This window comes from Panicum virgatum, chromosome 4K (genome assembly GCF_016808335.1).
Source record: "Panicum virgatum strain AP13 chromosome 4K, P.virgatum_v5, whole genome shotgun sequence".
In the NCBI taxonomy this organism is placed as follows: Eukaryota; Viridiplantae; Streptophyta; class Magnoliopsida; order Poales; family Poaceae; genus Panicum; species Panicum virgatum.
The window spans coordinates 19,780,207-19,798,226 of NC_053139.1; the positions used below are offsets into that span (position 1 = coordinate 19,780,207).

The 18,020-nt window shown below is 44.9% G+C and overlaps 2 protein-coding genes across 2 annotated transcripts; one reads left to right on the forward strand and one right to left on the reverse strand.

The window, feature by feature from the left end:
- Positions 1-6,514: 6,514 nt before the first annotated feature.
- LOC120703421 lies at positions 6,515-11,202 on the reverse strand. Its single transcript, XM_039987505.1, has 4 exons — positions 11,075-11,202; positions 10,883-11,005; positions 10,697-10,777; positions 6,515-6,807 (listed from the first exon to the last, which is right to left on the reverse strand). Exons 1-4 carry the CDS (start codon positions 11,106-11,108, stop codon positions 6,665-6,667), a joined length of 381 nt encoding a protein of 126 aa, XP_039843439.1. The 5' UTR covers positions 11,109-11,202; the 3' UTR covers positions 6,515-6,664.
- Positions 11,203-11,993: 791 nt separating this feature from the next.
- On the forward strand, positions 11,994-17,312 carry LOC120703422 (potassium transporter 24-like). The gene is made up of 9 exons (XM_039987506.1): positions 11,994-12,460; positions 12,599-13,061; positions 13,149-13,202; positions 13,361-13,621; positions 13,724-13,776; positions 15,120-15,243; positions 15,343-15,597; positions 15,716-16,122; positions 16,258-17,312. Exons 1-9 carry the CDS (start codon positions 12,413-12,415, stop codon positions 16,888-16,890), a joined length of 2,298 nt encoding a protein of 765 aa, XP_039843440.1. The 5' UTR covers positions 11,994-12,412; the 3' UTR covers positions 16,891-17,312.
- Positions 17,313-18,020: the final 708 nt, after the last annotated feature.

Consider the following 18,020-nt stretch of genomic DNA (forward strand, 5'->3'; position numbering starts at 1 on the left):
CTGCATGGCGCAAGACTCTGATGATTTCCTTTTTATATTTAATATCGTTGCGTGTGTGTGGATTGTAATCCTCGCGATAGTGGCGCTTCTCTGCTCACTACCGCGTAGAGTTGTACGGTAATGAACCATCTGATATAATAAATGTGTCATCAGCCTTCTGGGACTGATGTTTGTAACACATTTAAGTCTTGTCTTATGAGGGGACGCTTCAATGTCCATCCACGCCGTGGTCATGGACAAGAAGACCAACAATGGCAGCACCACAAGCAGCTCGCAGGAGCCGCCCGACGCCGCCGGGGTGCAAGCCACCACCGCCAGCACGGCCAAGCCCATTGTGGGCGCAGGAGGCCACACAAGAGCTGGTCGCACGAGATCCAACTAGAAAGAACATTTAAAAGAGCAAATGATTAGAAAAGTGCCTTTAAGCCAACTCTACCCTTTGCATCCAAACACCACTTTAGTTAGAGTTAGTTCAGGGTTAGTTTAGAGTTAGAAATTAACTCTAACTTTTAACCAAGTTAGAGTATCCAAACATGGCCCATATCTGGTCATTTGGTCAAGATTTTGGGGCAGGCGCTTTGTGTGCCACCTGTCAGAGCCTCCATAGCCCACACAAGGGTATCAATCCCGGTCCCCAAACCGAGGTCTAGATGGATAGATGAGAAATATTTAAGCCAATCTCAATGGGAGTTTCATGAAAAATTTTATGGCATTAAATACTATCATTTTTGCTGACATGGCAAGGAGAGAGAAGGGTGGAGTTTCATGAGATGTGAGGAGAGTTTCATCACCATAAAACTCATCTGGTACAGTTACCTAGTTTTCAGTCTAAGTAACTGTGTCCATAAAACTCTTGTCGAGACTGGCCTAATCCTCTAAGAAAAAGTGGTACGGGAGTTACCCTGCCGTTAGCTGCTGCCATGTGCGGTAACATTTTTTTTACGGTCCTCTGCTGCCTGACGTGTCTGTTCACGTTTTGCTGTGGTCATGGCCCGTTTTGCAGGCTGCGGCCTCGATGTTGGACTATCCCCGCGATCGAACCAATCCGGTCATCATGTACCATGTACCATTTTTGCTGTTGTTCGCCTCCGTACGAAGCCTACAGCAAATAAGAGCACGTCCAATAATCGGCGAAACGCCGAACGCGTCAGCTGCCTCACCGAGCTGGAGGAGAGAGAGCGCCGAGTTTGTCGGCGAGCGCATCTGCTGTTCACATACTGTTTATCTCACTGTTCATCTCACTGTTCATCTCACTGTTCATTCACTGTTCACCCGCGCATAAATAGTGCAGGAGCCCATCCGCTTGTCGATTTTATTGGCCATGCTCTAAGAGAGCCAGACAGGTGGTAGAAGACCTTCATCGTGGCATTGATTTGTCTCTGAGGCAAGATTCAGTGTATAGGCAGGACAGGTTACTGAAAATTTAGTAACATAAGTAGATGAATATCATGGAGACAAACTCCTATCTCATCTCATAAAATTCTCTCATCTCTCTCTTCATAGTGACCCTACCATGTCAGCAAATTTGTAGATGTGTGATATAAAAAATAATAGCTCTGAACCTCTTTGTGAAACTCCCACTGAAGATTGGTCTAAACATTATATGTCATCCTTTCAAGTGGGGGACCAATCATTCCTACTAGGATGTTTGCACCATTTTTCGATCTGTCTCCTCATCAGGTGACTTAGATATTGCATTCCTGTAAGTCGCCTGTTTTCTTATGAGAACAAATATTTTAACAACACGAATAAATAATTATTTTTTACGAACAAAATAGTTAAATATGACGAACAAATAATAATGCAACGAACAAAATATTACACATCGTGAACACTGCGAACAAATAAATTAACATCACGGAACAATTTAATCTACAAAATAAACAAATGATTTGGCATTGCGAATAAGTTAGTTGCACACAGAAAAATGCATTTACATCGCAAAAATAGAAAAAAAGAAAAAAGAAAAAATAGAAAAAAGGAAAAATAAAAAAATCAACAGACACAACATAGGCAGCCCAACACCGGTGACTTACACAAATACAAAATCTATGTCACCTTAGAGTAAATCTAAAAATATAATGCCTCAACTTCGAAATAGTATATTTCAATTATGTATGTAACTACAAATAGGATGTCTCCTGTTTATTTTTTTCTTGCTATGAAGCAATATATGATACCACCCAAGGTCTAAGTACCCTCTATAAAGAAATCTTCCAACATAGAAAATCGGTATAAGTTAATATTGTCATATTGATGATAGATCTATATATATCGTTGCACCATGGTCGAGTACAGTTAGTCATCACACAACATCCTCTTGGCAAGTAGGTAGAGAGATAAAGTTAGTCATCATACAACATCCTCTTGGTACTTGGGTTTATATGTTGATGAGACTCACTCTCAACTAGCAAGGTGGCACTAGGAGTGCAAATTAGTGCCCCTTAGATGCACCTATAACCCTCTTTAGTTCAAAAAAGTAGTACAAAATTTTGAATTAAAGATGGTTGGAGGTCAACCTGATAGTGGTTCGGGCTCAAACCAGTTTTTGTGGTTTGGTTTTTGCGTTTGGGCCAACATAGTTTGGTGGTAACTGGGCTGTAACGGCTAGTGGGCCGGTTCGGTTTGGACTGATAATTTAGATGAATCCATCTGGTCTGACTCGTGGATCCCCATCATCTCGTCCTTGTCACCCTTATCCTCTCGTCAACAGCGGCGGTGGCGCAGAGGCAGCTGGCGTTCGCTCGTGGGGGCTCGACGGTCGGCGCTGGTACCATGGAGCTCGCCATCGGAGGAGTACACCTCCATCGAGCTCACCGGCACCGACTGGCCGGGCCTGCTCTATGAGGTGTGCGTGGTGCTCGTCGCCATGAGCTGCGCGGTCCAGAGTGCCGAGATGTGGACGCAAAACACGCGTGTCGCCGCCTTTGTGCACGTCAAGAATGCCGAGTCCGGCGGCGCCATCGAGGACGCTGGCCGCATCGCCGACATCAGCACGCGCCTCGGCAACCTGCTGCGCGGGCAGAGCGACGTGCACGCCGGCGGCGGTGCGGGCAGCCCGACACAGCACAAGGAGTGGCGACTGCACCAGATGATGTTCAACGACTTGGAGTGGGCACGCCAACGCCGCGGCCGGTTCAACGACTGGGGGGAGGGCACGCCGCCGCCGCAGCCGGCGCCGGCGCCACCGGCCCGGCGCGGATGGAGGTGTCCGTGACAGCATGCGCGGAGCATGGGTACACGACGGTGGTGGTCCGGTGCCGCGACCGGCCGAAGCTATTGTTGGACACTGTGTGCACCATCACAGACATGGAGTACATGGTGCACCATGGCACTGTCAGCGCGGAGCCCGGCGGCGGCGCGTACCAGGAGTACTACATCCGGGCAGCACGGCGCAGCACAAGGTGGGCTGGTCTGATTTGGTTAAAATGGTTTGATTTAATTTGGTTTTAGAAGATAGTGGTCTGGATTGGGTTGGAATGCTATAATATATATTATTAAAATGGTGTGGTTCGGTTATGGTCTGGTTTGCCCGATCATTTGCAGAATGAGTTAGAGGTGCACCTAAAGGTCACCTCTTTGCATCCCTAGATGACACAACTCCTCACACATATGTCATACTCCTCACACTTGGACAACTAGTATACTCAAATTTATCTTTGTTGGTCTGGGATGTCACAGTCATGTGAGGAGGACCCGGCCCGTTTTCCTTGGCTGTGGACCGATCGAAACCAGCCTCCCACCGATGAAATCAATCAATATTGTCGCCCACATCGGCGACCTAGCCCGTCGTCATGGCCTTCACATCAGTTTTCGCTGGTAACAGTTAACATGCTACGGACCCACGAAACAGACTGCTCATCACTTGAGGAATGTGTGTCCCGGGTCCTTCTTGCCACTTGTGGTCTCGCCGGACAGGTAAGAAGGAGGCAGCAATTAACCCTGCAGCCCCGATGCAAAACAAATTTACAAAGTTCAAGATTATATTGGCAAAAAAATGTTTCATGTGTAGAATTTCGGCAAACAAAAGGAGTACACCACAATGGGTCTTCACTGCGCTTCTCAAAGTATAATAAGAACCTACTCCACCGTTTCAAATTATAGATAGTTAGATTTTTTTGACCCCAAATTTAAACATTTATCTTATTCAAAAATTTGCGTAAAATCTAACTTCTTTTGTTGTGGCTTGCTTTATCAATACAAGTTCTCCATAAACGACTTAAATTTGGCTATATTTGCACAAATTTTTTAAATAAGATGAGTGGTTATGAAGATAAAAAAGTCAAATGATCTATAATTTGGAACGGAGTAGTTAGTACGCCTAATAATTGCACCGACCCACGAATTGCATTTGAAGTTAGCTACTCCCTCCATGCCAAAAATTTTCACGAACTAAACAAGTCCTTACAGACCTGAGGATTTCCTGCACTTACCACAGGCTGGCTCGGGTTCTTCGTTTCTCACCACAAAAAAAAAAGAAAAAAAATCTTCACTTCGATGAGAAGATACGCACATTTGTAGGTGCGACCAGGCGACAGAGACGTTGACCTGCGGCCGGTCAGCTATCACGTCGACATGACGGGAGCCGAGAATTCTTCTCCCCTCACCCGGGGCAGAGACAGCAACGTTTACATTCCTCGCCAGAAAAAAAAAACAACCGGCAAAAATTTTCAAGAGTAAGATAAGTTGAACTCGATAGTAATTTCAAAAAAGTTTAAAAATATTGCAAAAAAATTGCATCCTAAAAAGAAAAGGAATGTATATTGTTGCATCAGGCTGACATTTGCAACCTGTCATATTTGTGTGGGTCGGTAAGAACTGTTGCGTCTAGTGCTAGTTAATTAATTAACATTAATGTTAATGAAGTTAGGCCGGGGCAAGGGAGGGAAAGCCCAATGAAAATTTTTGCCGCCTCCATGGAATATGGCGTCCGTTCTCGTGTTAGGTCATGGACGGATCTCGACGCGGATAGCAACTGAAAAATATTGTAGTAACGCTGCGAGCTACTTCTTACTACTGATGTGGATAGGTGCTGCTGCAGATAATCGTGAATTATAAGCTTCAACCGTGCGTGATAAGTCTTGGCAGCAGGATTACTTGTTGCTGCGTCGGCCTGTCCAATCTCCAGCTCTATCATCCTCTTTTTTCGCAACCGAGCACATTTTTCGTTAAGAGAAAAAGAAGCAAAATATAATATACAAGTTGGTTTCGGAGAATGAAAACCAACCTAATACACAGAATTAGACTATTACACGGTAGTCGATGTGCGATCTGGTAATCTATCCAAGGATCTATAACACCGTCACGGGTGTCACCACTCCGGTTGCCAGAGTGCCCATCCCTGCCGGCAACAAAGCATCCAAGGCCTCACAGTGCGAAACAATGAAGGAGAAATAAGAGCAAGTTTCCTTGAATTGCTAGAAAGATGAGGCATCCGGCGGCTGAGTGTCTGAAGTGAGGCCCAGCTTTCTCATCATCACATTTTGTGCCTGAACCGTTGATTTTGTAGCACGATGACGCAACTTCTTTGCTAACCTCTCGCTGTGGCGGATGGTGAAGTTTTGTAGTTGCTGTCGTGAGCGCCATCGTGGCGGCGAAGCGACTAGCACGGGTGGAGGAGTCTTCGTACAAACACATCATGTACAAACATCAGAGTGTCACGATGGCGCCGGGAACACGTAAGGCTCTATCATCCTCTTATTTTAGTCTGAAAAATAGTAGCGTCACTACCTAAAGATGAGGTGTATGCCATGCCAAACTTTTTTTTCTAGGAACACCGCGGTTACTAGGCTGACGCTAATAGTATGTCACTGAATTTTGGTCGATGATCCACAGCCTTCGCATCGGATCGGGCGCCGCTGCCTCTCGCAGCGGCGGCAGACAGGACAACAAATACTCTACCTAACAAAATCCCCGCTCGAGCCGACGTCAACCCAACCGGGCCGGCGCGTATCTCTGGGGCCGGGGGGCGGCCGCGGCACCGCACGCCGGCCCTCGAGGCGCGTTTTTTCCCCGCAGATCCCGTCGCTGTCGTGCCCTCCACGTACGGACGCCGGTGCACGTCGCGCGCGCCGCCCGCCCGTCCGTCCGTCCATGTCCTCTTCTCCTCCAGCTACCTGCCCTGCCCCCTTGACGGGTTCCCACCAGCTGCCCTTGGAGAGCGACGCCTGTTCTGGCGGGTGACATCGATCCCTTCCCCGGCAAATCTCTGGTTCCGTTTTTCTCCGCCGCGTTGGTGCCGCAGTTGTGAGAGTATCGCATCCGTCAAGCAAGCACTGCACTGCACTGCACCAGGAAGTTACCTGCGAGTTACCGGGAAAGGTACCGTGGTGACTTTTTCTAGTAGTTTTGGTTTGGACAGACCGATGATGACGGTCTCCGGTCTCCCCCCCTTCCTTTTTCCAGAACCTCACAGATCACATTCCGGTTGGAAAACCAACCAACAAACCAGAAGGCAAGTGTTTGGAAGAAAGGCAGCTTATCTTTTCGCGGTGGGTGATAGACTGATACGTTTTTTTTGAAAAGGGAAATTTTATTGATTTCAAGCACAATACATCAAGGTGATACATCGTCTTGAAAATTTCCCGACCTCTGCCTAAACGACACACAGCCTAAAAAGAGTTTGATAAAGATCCTTCCACACTAATGACTGTCAATCCGAAGACTAGACCGCCACCCATGTGCCCGGGCAAAAAAAACCTTGGCCACCTGTGCCAAGAAATGAGAGGCCGCTACAAGCTTGTCCTGCAAAGTATACTTCTGAAGGATAGCCCATGTACGGAGCCAGTGCGTAGTTGAGTAGATAACCTGCAAAAAGGAAGATTTTTTGTTATCGAACACCACCGCATTTCTGCATAGCCAAACAGACCAACACAAGGCTGTCGCGCCCAGAAGTACTAGTGGCTTATATTCTTTAGAAATTCCATTGAGCCAACTCCCACACATACTAGGCATATTATGAGGTTTTGGTATGCCCCAGGCCGCATAGACCGAAGCCCATACCATTCTCGTGAATCGGCAGTCAAAAAACAGATGTTGTATCGTTTCATTCTCATGACAGAAAACAGCACTGTTGGTTCCCCAGCCAATTCCGTTTTGCAAGATTATCCTTTGTAAGAATCACGCCTCGTCTAAGATACCAGAGGAATATCTTTATCTTGAGTGGGGCTTTTAATTTCCATATTCTCTTATTTAGATTAGGAGTGTTCTGATTGATTAAACCCAGATAATGTGACTTTACCGAAAAAACACCTGTCTGGTCTAGGTTCCATTTAAATTCATCCCTTTCTTGGCTGAGAACTATAGTTGATAGACGTGAGACAAGATTATTCCACATCACCAACTTATTGCCAATTAGATCTCTACGCCAGGAGAGGTTCGGGATCTGTGTACTTAGTACATCAGCCACCGTATTCTGTTTCTTCCTGACTATATTATAAAGTTGTGGGTATTGATCGCGTAAAGGACTATTTTCTAACCAAGTGTCTTCCCAGAATCTTACTTGAGACCCATCCTTTATCACGAATGTTCCGAATCTTAAAAAATCTCGTGTTACCTTCATCAGGCTTGCCCAAAAATGTGAATCTCCGCTCTTCCATTGGGCCTGTACCAACGGTTTAGACCCTAGGTATTTATTGCGTAAGATCTGCTGCCATGTACCATCTGTTGTTAACAGGCGGTACAGCCACTTACTGAGCAAAGCTATATTTTTTAATTCCAAATTTTGAATCCCTAGTCCCCCTTGATCCTTGGGTTGACACAAGATGTCCCACTTTGCTAGCCGATACTTTTTTTTATGCTCGTCACTTTGCCAAAAAAATCTAGATCGAAAATAGTCCAACTTCTTACGAACCCCTTTTGGGATTTCAAAGAAGGACATCATGTACATAGGCAAGCTGCTAAGAATAGAATTAATGAGTGTTAAACGACCTCCAGTTGAAAGGTGTTTACCTTTCCAACTACTGAGACGTTTTTCAAACCGTTCTTGGATCTTCAGCCAATCGCTATTAGACAATTTTCTATAATGAATCGGAATGCCTAAATATCGGATTGGGAAAGATCCTGGATTGCAACCAAACAGCTCCATGTACTGACTTTCGCAATTCTTCGCTTCTCCAAAGCAGAAGATTTCACTCTTATGGAAATTAATTTTGAGGCCCGATAGCTGCTCAAAAGCACAAAGAATAGTCCTCATGTTATGAGCCTGCTCCAGGTTATGGTCCATAAAGAGAATTGTATCATCAGCATATTGTAGTATTGATAGCCCGTCATCTATCAAATGGGGCACCACACCACTCAGCAAACCCTCTGCTTTTGCTCTCTTAATGAAAAGTGTGAGCATGTCGGCTACTAAATTAAAAAGGATGGGTGAGAGTGGGTCTCCTTGCCTAAGTCCTTTCTTTGTTTGAAAATATGGACCCACCTCATCGTTGACATTTATTGCAACACTTCCACCTGAGATGAAAGACTTAATCCAATCAATCCACTTGTTTGAAAAGCCTTTCAGCCGAAGCGTCTGAATCAGGAAGTTCCACCTCACTTTATCATAGGCTTTTTCAAAATCTATTTTGAAAATTACCCCACTCTGGTTCTTGCGATGTAATTCGTGAACCGTTTCATGCAAGATCACAACACCTTCTAAAATATTTCGGCCACGCATAAATGCCGTCTGTGAAGGGCTAATTATGTTATCTGCAACCGAATTGACACGGATTGTCGCCACTTTTGTGAAGATTTTAAAACTCACGTTCAGGAGGCATATCGGCCTGTATTGCTGGATTTTACTGGCTTCTTGTGTTTTTGGCAATAACGTTATGACACCAAAATTTAGACTGAAAAGGGGAAGATCACCATTATGCAGGTCATGAAACATTTGCATGAGGTCCCCTTTGATGACATCCCAAAACTGCTGATAGAATTCAGCTGGGAAACCGTCTGGTCCTGGCGCTTTGTTATGATCCATATCAAAGATTGCATCCCGAATCTCCTTTTCAGCGAAAGGAGCTACGAGGAATGCATTTTCTAGTGAACTGACTTGAGGGATATCATCCGTCCTATCGCCTAAAGTAAAATTATTCTCTTCAGGAGGACCGAATAATTCTTTGTAAAATTGGGTGATATAACCTTTTAGGTTATATTGACCCTCAATTTTTCCACCCTCGTGTTCTAGGGAGAAGATACGTTTCTTACGATGTTTGCCATTAGCAACCATCTGAAAGTATCGAGTGTTATTATCCCCCAAAAGAACGTCAGTCACTTTGGCCCGTTGATAATACTTGAGTTCCTCCTCACGCAGGAGTTTTATCAAGTCATCCCGGGCGGATTCCAGTTGATTCCTCTCAACGTTCGTGAGTGTTCTAAATTCAGCTTGGGTGTCTAGGTCCATTACTATCGATTGGAGGTTTTCCTTTTGTGCTTTATACACCCCATGGTGGTGACGAGCCCACCCCCGCAAGTGCTTTCTGAGTGCCCCCAGTTTTCTATTCCAGCGTTGCACTGAATTTTGTCCACCGGTTGATTCCAAATTTTTGTGACTCGCTCTTGAAAATCCTCATGAGATAGCCAACTGAGTTCCATTTTGAACTGCTTTGCATGTCCCGTAAAGGATGGGTCACCCGTTTCCAAAAGTAATGGGGTATGATCTGAGATGCCTCTATCTAGTGCTCGCACTGTTACCATCGGGTATTTGAACTCCCATTCAGTTGTCATTAGAGCTCTATCGAGCTTCTCATAGGTCGGATCCGGAAGAGAGTTTGCAAAGGTGTATTGTCTCCCTGTCAAATCTATCTCCCGAAGATCAAAGCTATCAATGACAGCATTGAACAGGAACGACCAGCGAGGGTTAAAATTATTTTTATTCTTTTCCTTACTATGCCTCATGATGTTAAAATCTCCCCCGATTAAGGTGGGCAACGGATTCTGTTGACACGTACGTACGAGTTCCGACAGAAAAGCTGATTTGAATTCATCCTGTGCCGGACCATATACTGCCATCAAAATCCATTTGAAGTCATCGTTTCTGTTTCGGAGATGGAACTTAATAAAAAATTCCCCTTCCACAATAATAGATAGATCAAGGACTGTTGAGTTAATTCCTAGTAGAATACCGCCCGACCGTCCCCTGGGTGGGAGGCAATGCCAGATAAAATCCGCGTCACCAGAAAGACGGTTAAGATTTGATCTAGACATGTCCTGTTTCCCGGTCTCCATGACGGCAACAAAGTCTAGTTTGTGATCTCTAATTGCATCTGAGATGTATCTATATTTAGCCAAGTCTGAAAGACCTCTGCTATTCCAGTAGAATCCTTTCATGGGGAAACACTTTTGTTTAGTTTTTGAGTCTTTTTCCGCGCCTTGGCTTTTTTAGCTGTTGATTTCGACTTACGCCCGGTCACCTTAAGGTCACAAATTCTCATGCCTAGGTCCAGGTCATCCAAATCCACATCAGTTATGTCCTTGATTAAGTGGGAAAGGAGCCTGTTTTCATTTTCAGGATCCTCCTCATCACTTGAATCAAAAGGATTTAAATTGGTATCCGCTCTTTTATGTTTTGGCTGAACCTTAACTTTGTCCACTTCAATTCGTTTTAGTGCATTAGAAGAAACAATAATCTCTTTGGAGCTGCTACCCATAGATATCCCAATAGACTTTAATTTTGCAACACTATTGTCCATAGGTAACTTTAAAGATATGTTACCTGGTGGGTATGTCCCTGCCGGGTTATCCAGGTTCCTAATAGCAGCACGCCTCTTGGCTTTGTCCAGAACTAGCTCATCTGCTGCAGGATTACCATCCGCAGAAAAAGAATAGTTAGCGCGAGCACTTCTGCGTTTACCATCAAGGAAAACTGATCCAACCCCTGAAATATCATCACATTCCGTACCTGCGATACTGTTGGTAGGTGTCTTGAAAGCTGCCGGTGTGAACACCTCCGGCTGCCCTGACGCCAACACAACTTGTTGCTTACTCGGTGTTGTCACCCCCGCCTTAGCAGATACCACCGTATCTGTACCAGATAGATCGAGTGATGATCTGAAATTATCGCAACAATTATCTGACAAAGGTGAAGGAGTACCTGTATTTGACTCCGGAATTATCGGCGATGCCATCACATATGGCCCACTAGATGGCGAATTAGCATAATCTGCTACACAAAAGGGTGAGACTGTATGCAATTCCTCAGAAGCTGACCCAAAGAAGCGCGAACACTGACCATTATTTCTTGGAGGAGTAACATTAGCCTGACTACTATAAGTAACAGACTCAGAGCCTGTTTGTACTTGCAGTGCAGGTTTAAGCTCCTGAGGATTTTTATCCATCACCATGCTGGAATCGCCCATTGGCCCTGCCATCTGGGCGCCCATGGCAGTCGAAAGCGCATCTACACCCAAAGGTGCGTCGATCACCTCTCCCTGCTGCTTAACTACATCAGATAGAAGGCATTGTGAAAAATCAGATTTAACACAGCCATATTCTGATGTAAAAAAAGGATGATATTTACCAAAAGTATTCCCAGGAATCGGCCTGAAACCACCTCTTGGTACAGTAACCGCAATCTTGGTCGATTTTGTAGTTCCTTCAGACAAAACCGGCTTCCTCGGTGGACATGAGTGACGGTTTCCCATAGGAGTGACCGCAATCCGACACTGCATTGGGGCAGGTCCAGATCCAACATTTTTTGTCTGAGGTAAGCTGCTCTCATGTTGACTCGTCCTCTTCAATTTTTTTGATAGACTGATACGTAGATAGTCACAGACGGAGATCCATCACCCACGGCGGCAGCGGCAGAAAAGGTGGAACCGCAGATCAGCTTGGCTTCCTCCCTGATACGGCCATAGTGCCTTGAGCATACCTGCGCTGGGGGAACGTTGCTGCTGGCTGATACCTCGCACCCACTCCCCCCGCAACCTTTTTCCATGCCTCATGGACACCCATCCTTGTCTCCACCTGCTGACCTCTGCGCCTATAAGTAGTAGCGGCGCAGGCCAGAGGCCACACGCAATTGTAAAAAGATTGTTGCGTTAGAAGCCAGTTTTTGCCTTTCCAGTCCCTGTTCCTGTTCCTGTTCTCGCTTGTCGTCCATCTCCCCGAGTCATTCATTGTCCTGGCTGCTGCTGCTGCTTCTTGGATTTGGATCCCCACTGCAAAATTCTTGTTTGCTCCCGTGGCGTTGCTTCACCTGCGACGGCGAGGGCGGCGGAATTGAAGAGAGCGAGGGCGACATCTGCTGGTAGTTGCGGTGCACTTGTTGCGGTCTGTCCTGCTCGTCCTCTCACAAGGCAAGTCCTCCAAGCCGGGAGAAATCTTCGCCCGAATACTCGCCTTTCTCCGCTCTCGATTCGGCAGCGCCGCGGCGGCGAGCATCCCGTGCATGGGCGCAGAACGGTGACGCGTGCGCGAGAGAAGGGGTCCCATGGATGCGGCGGAGAGCAGCCGCGGCGCCGCGGGTGCGCGCAAGAAGGTGCGTGAGCCCGGCTGCCTTTTTTTTTCTGTGTCTCTCTCTCGGATTCCGCCTCAGAGATTCAATTTCTTTTTGTTTCGTTGCGGTGGTTTGAGGGGGCACGGTGACGGAGATTTCTTGGTGTTGGTGGGGTTGCAGTCATGGCGGTCGGAGCTGGTGCTGGCCTACCAGAGCCTCGGCGTCGTGTACGGCGAGGTGGTCACGTCGCCGCTCTACGTGTACAAGAGCGCCTTCGCCGGCGGCGACATCGAGCACTCGGAGGGCAATGAGGAGATCTACGGCGTGCTCTCGCTCGTCTTCTGGACGCTCACCCTCATCACGCTCCTCAAGTACGTGCTCGTCGTGCTGCGCGCCGACGACGACGGCGAGGGCGGCACCTTCGCGCTCTACTCCCTCATATGCCGCCGGGTCGGCGCGGGGCTCCTCCCTGGCGCCGGCGACGACCTCAAGGGGCAACGCGGCGGCGCGGCGCTGCCTCCCGCGTCGAGCGTGCGCACGGCGCTGCAGCAGCGCAGGGAGCTGCAGTGGCTGCTCCTCCTGTTCGCCCTGCTCGGAACGTCCATGGTCATCGGCGACGGCGTGCTCACCCCTGCTGTATCCGGTCGCACATCCCCTCCTGACCTGAGCTGTAACTGTTGTTCATCGGTTCGTGTCAAGAGTCTGACCTGTTCTCTTGCTCCCTTTTCAGTGCTCTCGGCGGTTTCAGGGCTCAAGCTGTCAATGGTCGATGAACAACACCAATGTAGGTCGATTTGTTGATCAAATTTAGTTTGCGGTTGCTCGATGGCGATGCGCCCGCTGCAAGTGCTAATTTAGCAGATTCTAGTTCCTGCATGGATTCTGACCTTTGTGATGCATGTTTCTGAATAGTGGTTTCTGTTGGGTCATGCTGATTTGCAGATGTTCTGCTTCCAGTAACATGTGTGATACTGGTAGGCTTGTTCGCTTTGCAACACTACGGCACACACAGGGTCGGATTTCTCTTCGCGCCTATTATTTGCCTGTGGCTCCTCTGCATCAGCATCATAGGGGTCTACAACATCATCTATTGGAATCCCCATGTCTACAAAGCCCTTTCACCATACTACATGTACCGATTTCTGCAGAAGACGCAATATGGAGGCTGGATGTCACTGGGTGGGATCCTTTTATGTGTAACTGGTAAGAAAAAGAAGATGACCCATTGCATTCCCTGTTTGACTCTGCCACTTTGCATAAACAATGACAATAAGTTGACCATTACAAAACTGCTCAAATTCATAGGTTCTGAAGCTATGTATGCAGACCTTGGACATTTCTCACAGTCATCGATCAAGGTATGCAATGTGTCTTATAACATCAATCATACTACAAGAGTATCTCGGCACATTTTAACTAGTGGCTTTCAATTTCTGTGATGTATTAGATTGTTCAACCAAATATAGAGTCAATGCATCGTAGATATAAAGTTCCCAACTTTTGCTGTCCACATTTCATAATAAATGGAAAATTTTCATCAAGTCCATGGAACTTGTGTTGGACAAAGTAGATGGATTTAGAGCAGGAACAAAAAAAAAAAAATGTATACTGGATAATGAATTGTGTTCAGAATTTCTGGGCCTATTTAGGTAGCCTTTGACTCAAACTTACAAGAACAATGTTAGATTTCACTGGAATTAATTACATGACTTATATTCAAAGGAGGCAGAGAGTCTCGCATCTGATCTGCCGCAGGCTCTCAGCAGAATAGCTATTATGCTTATATTATGAATCAATTCGTTGTATTCCCAATACTGGAAACTGCCTTATCAACTTAGGCTGCTTTAAACAGGTTTAAACCAAAGCATGACATGTAGGTTTTAATGCAAAACTTCTATGTGTAAGACAACCAACTTTGTAGAGGGAGAATGTGCTGGATGCAACCTTACAGGATATGCTACAGTTTCTTGGCATGTCGGATTAGGAATAGTGCATTGCCCAACTAAGAAATTAGAATATTAGATGGAACCACGCTGATGTTAGCCACTGATTTAAATTGTTTCAGACTCATATATAGTTCCTTACTTGTTCCTATACGGGTACATATACATATAGTAGATATAAGGATTTTTTTGTGCTGTGCACATGTTCTTCAAAATATTTTCTGCCTGATTAGTCTACGATGCTAACAGCAATACTGCTACTTAGGTGTTGCTTTTTTAAGAAACAAAATAGGATTGTGAAAAGTTCTTCTGTATGAAATGATACTTAACTGGAAGAGTCTGTGAAACCAAGATTCAACAATATTGATTACTCAGCTGTACCGAAAAGTTTGATTCAACAACTCTTGAAAGAAAAGAAAAAAAACATTGCTTCAACCATAGTCAACCTGATTTTTCTTTGTTAATTATTTTACAATGTTCACCTGTTACCTTCATGTAGGTGTCAGAATATTGGAGCTTCTCAGACATTTATATTTTCTATATTTGCACACATGCCGTCTTTACACTGAGATAGTGAGATTTGCTAAAACTTGTATGATGTTCCAGTTTGGAATTGTTCAGTGCATGACATTATAATTGTTTGTTTTGTTCATTGTTATAATATCAGGGCATGTGACATGCCACCTACCATTTCTGGCCACCACTCGCCCCAAGTTTTATTGAGTCTAAATTCCATAACTCTCTCTTTCTTTCAACAGTTAGCTTTCACGATGGTGGTTTATCCGTCCCTCATACTAGCCTATATGGGACAAGCTGCTTACATTTCACGGCATCACAGTTTTGAGAAGAACCACCATATTGGATTTTACGTATCAGTTCCAGGTACTATCCTTTTTCCTTGTTACCTCATGGATTAATATTTGGTGGAAGAGTTTCCCCCTTCCTTAGTGTTTACTGATGCAACAATTACTTTCTTTCTAGAAAAAATCAGATGGCCTGTTCTGGGGATTGCAATACTTGCAGCTGTAGTTGGGAGCCAAGCAGTTATTACTGGTACATTCTCAGTTATAAAGCAATGTTGTTCCTTAAATTGCTTTCCAAGGGTGAAGATTGTGCATACATCTTCCACAGTACATGGCCAAATATATATTCCAGAGATCAATTGGATCTTAATGCTACTGTGCTTGGCTCTTACAATAGGCTTCAGAGATACAAAGCACATGGCAAACGCACAAGGTAAGAGTACAAAATCAAATATGAAATAACAAAGTCATGATACATGAGCGCCAACAGTTATTTATTTACCTTTAAATGTATTGAATATTAACTCCATTACTTCACTGCTTTTTTTCAGGGTTGGCAGTTATAACAGTTATGATTGTCACAACTTGCTTGATGTCACTCGTCATTATCCTTTGCTGGAATAAGAATATTGTATTTGCTCTTTCTTTCCTTCTTTTCTTTGGTGCAATCGAAGCCATCTACTTCTCAGCATCCCTTGTGAAGTTCCATGAAGGAGCTTGGGTACCTATAATTCTTTCCTTCATTTTCTTGATGGTGATGTGCGTGTGGCATTATGGCACTGCAAAGAAGTACGAGTTTGATGTGGAAAATAAGGTGTCAATAAGTTGGCTATTGAATCTAGGCCCGTCATTGGGTATTGTTCGTGTCCGAGGCATTGGCCTGATACACACAGATCTTATATCTGGGATTCCTGCTATTTTCTCCCACTTTGTCACCAATCTTCCTGCATTTCATCAGGTATTTTATCATACTGTTTGTGTTGTTCTGATCAGCATTTTCTAGAACCGAAGCTGTAGAATTCTTTAACGCTCTCTCTACACACGCATATTTCTGTTTAATTACTGTAATAATCAAACATGTTTCTTCTGTCAGGTTCTGGTCTTTCTATGCATTAAATCAGTGTCTGTACCACATGTCCAACCGGAGGAGCGATTTTTGGTGGGCCGCATTGGCCTGAGACAATACAGCCTATACAGAGTAGTTGTTCGATACGGGTACCGGGATGTGCAGCAGGACAGCCTAGAGTTTGAGAAGACCCTGGTGAGCAGCATTGCAGAGTTCATCCGCTCTGGGGATTCCGACCTAAATGGTCATCTGGATGGTTCAGACAGTCCCTATGAGAAGTTATCTGTCATCAGCAAAGGTCTACCATTTCAGAAGGACGGAGAGCCTGAAGCATCACCCGAATCATCCACTCCTACGGAGACAAACCCGAAATTGGTATCATCCAAGTCGAGAAGAGTGAGGTTTGTGCTCCCAGAAAATGCGCAGATGAATAGTGAGGTGCGTAGCGAGCTGCAGGAGCTGACTGAGGCAAGGGAGGCAGGGATGACCTTCATTATGGGGCGCTCGTATATGAGGGCAAAGAGCGGATCAAGCATGATCAAGCGGATCGCCATAAACTTCATCTACGAGTTCCTGATGAGGAACAGCAGAAGCCCTGCTTACGCGGCTAACGTGCCTCATGTTTCCACACTTGAGGTAGGGATGGTTTGCCAAGTCTGATGTAGTGACCATCACCATGCCAAGTTGTATAGAGTTAGAAACAGTTTATCTCATATACCTGTATATATATATATATATATATCCTAACAAAAGTGATAGATGGTGAAGCAGGGCATCATTGGGGCCTGCAGGTGCAGATCTTGGATACATGAAGTGTGCATAGTTTTTTCTTTGTATTCTTGTGTTTAGAGTTCATCCTTGATCTGGATTTTTTTCAACTGCCGTTGTCGTCGTTGCTATGAACTAAGGTGATAGAGCACAGTGCAGGAGGGAGAGATCTTTTGTGTACGTGAATTGGTGTGTGACCAATTATTTGTATTGGATCAGAATCTGAATAAGTTGAAGCTGAAATAGTTTTATCAGACTTCAGAGAGGAGACTGAAAATTTCTATTGGTCACCAACTCACCATGACAATGATTTACCAAATCTGTTGGGTAGGCATACTGTACTATGGCTAGCTCAATACATGATCTGGAGATGAACCGGTTTCGTTATAGTATAACTAGAGAAAAAATGTGAGAAAAAACAGATCCCATGGTTAAAGTTGTGCACTCTAGTTTGTTTTCTAAAGTGCTTATATGCTCTTTTCAAAAAGCGCGCACAGATGAATTACTGATATATAAAAGTTTTCATCTTTTCCTTTACTTTTATGCAGCATAAATTTGTTGCTGGCATGTATTAATCCACTCACTGGTGGATCTTGAAGAGGCATTATCTTGTACATTTGAATTCTGCTCCCTCTAATTGCAAATATGAGTAAATCCTAGTATCCGTTCTAATAAAAAATCACCTTTGAGGTTTTAGTTTTACTTTAGGACTGCTGTTTTCTTGTGCATTGAGTTTGCCAATCAAATGCCTTTTGTGCACTGAGTTTGAAACATGAAAATGGTAGGGCTAGATTTGTTTCAGAAGCCGTTGTATGCGGCACCATATTCTAAATTTTTGGTATATTTCATTTTTACATTATACATTATAAAGTAACAGTTAAAGCCAAAAGACTGTCGACATTCAAAATGATCTATATCTTTTGACAAGAGGGAGTATCGATTTTGTACGAACGAAGCAAGGTTTTCTTTTTCTTACTTTCTCTTAAGATACGGCCCTTGCATGTTTCCAATCCCAAAGTGGG

What these genes read in the sequence shown, in the direction of transcription:
- LOC120703421 (XM_039987505.1), bottom strand. Translation starts at nt 11,108, where the DNA reads ATGGCATCGCCGATAATTCCGGAGTCAAATACAG. An exon ending in ACCTACCAACAGTATCGCAG is followed by an intron (nt 10,778 to 10,882) that starts GTACGGAATGTG and finishes GTAATCCTGCAG; the next exon opens with CAGATGAGCTAGTTCTGGAC. An exon ending in GGCAGGGACATACCCACCAG is followed by an intron (nt 6,808 to 10,696) that starts GTAACATATCTT and finishes TCCTTTTTGCAG; the next exon opens with GTTATCTACTCAACTACGCA.
- LOC120703422 (XM_039987506.1), top strand. Translation starts at nt 12,413, where the DNA reads ATGGATGCGGCGGAGAGCAGCCGCGGCGCCGCGGGTGCGCGCAAGAAG. An exon ending in GCTCACCCCTGCTGTATCCG is followed by an intron (nt 13,062 to 13,148) that starts GTCGCACATCCC and finishes CTCCCTTTTCAG; the next exon opens with TGCTCTCGGCGGTTTCAGGG. An exon ending in GATCCTTTTATGTGTAACTG is followed by an intron (nt 13,622 to 13,723) that starts GTAAGAAAAAGA and finishes TCAAATTCATAG; the next exon opens with GTTCTGAAGCTATGTATGCA.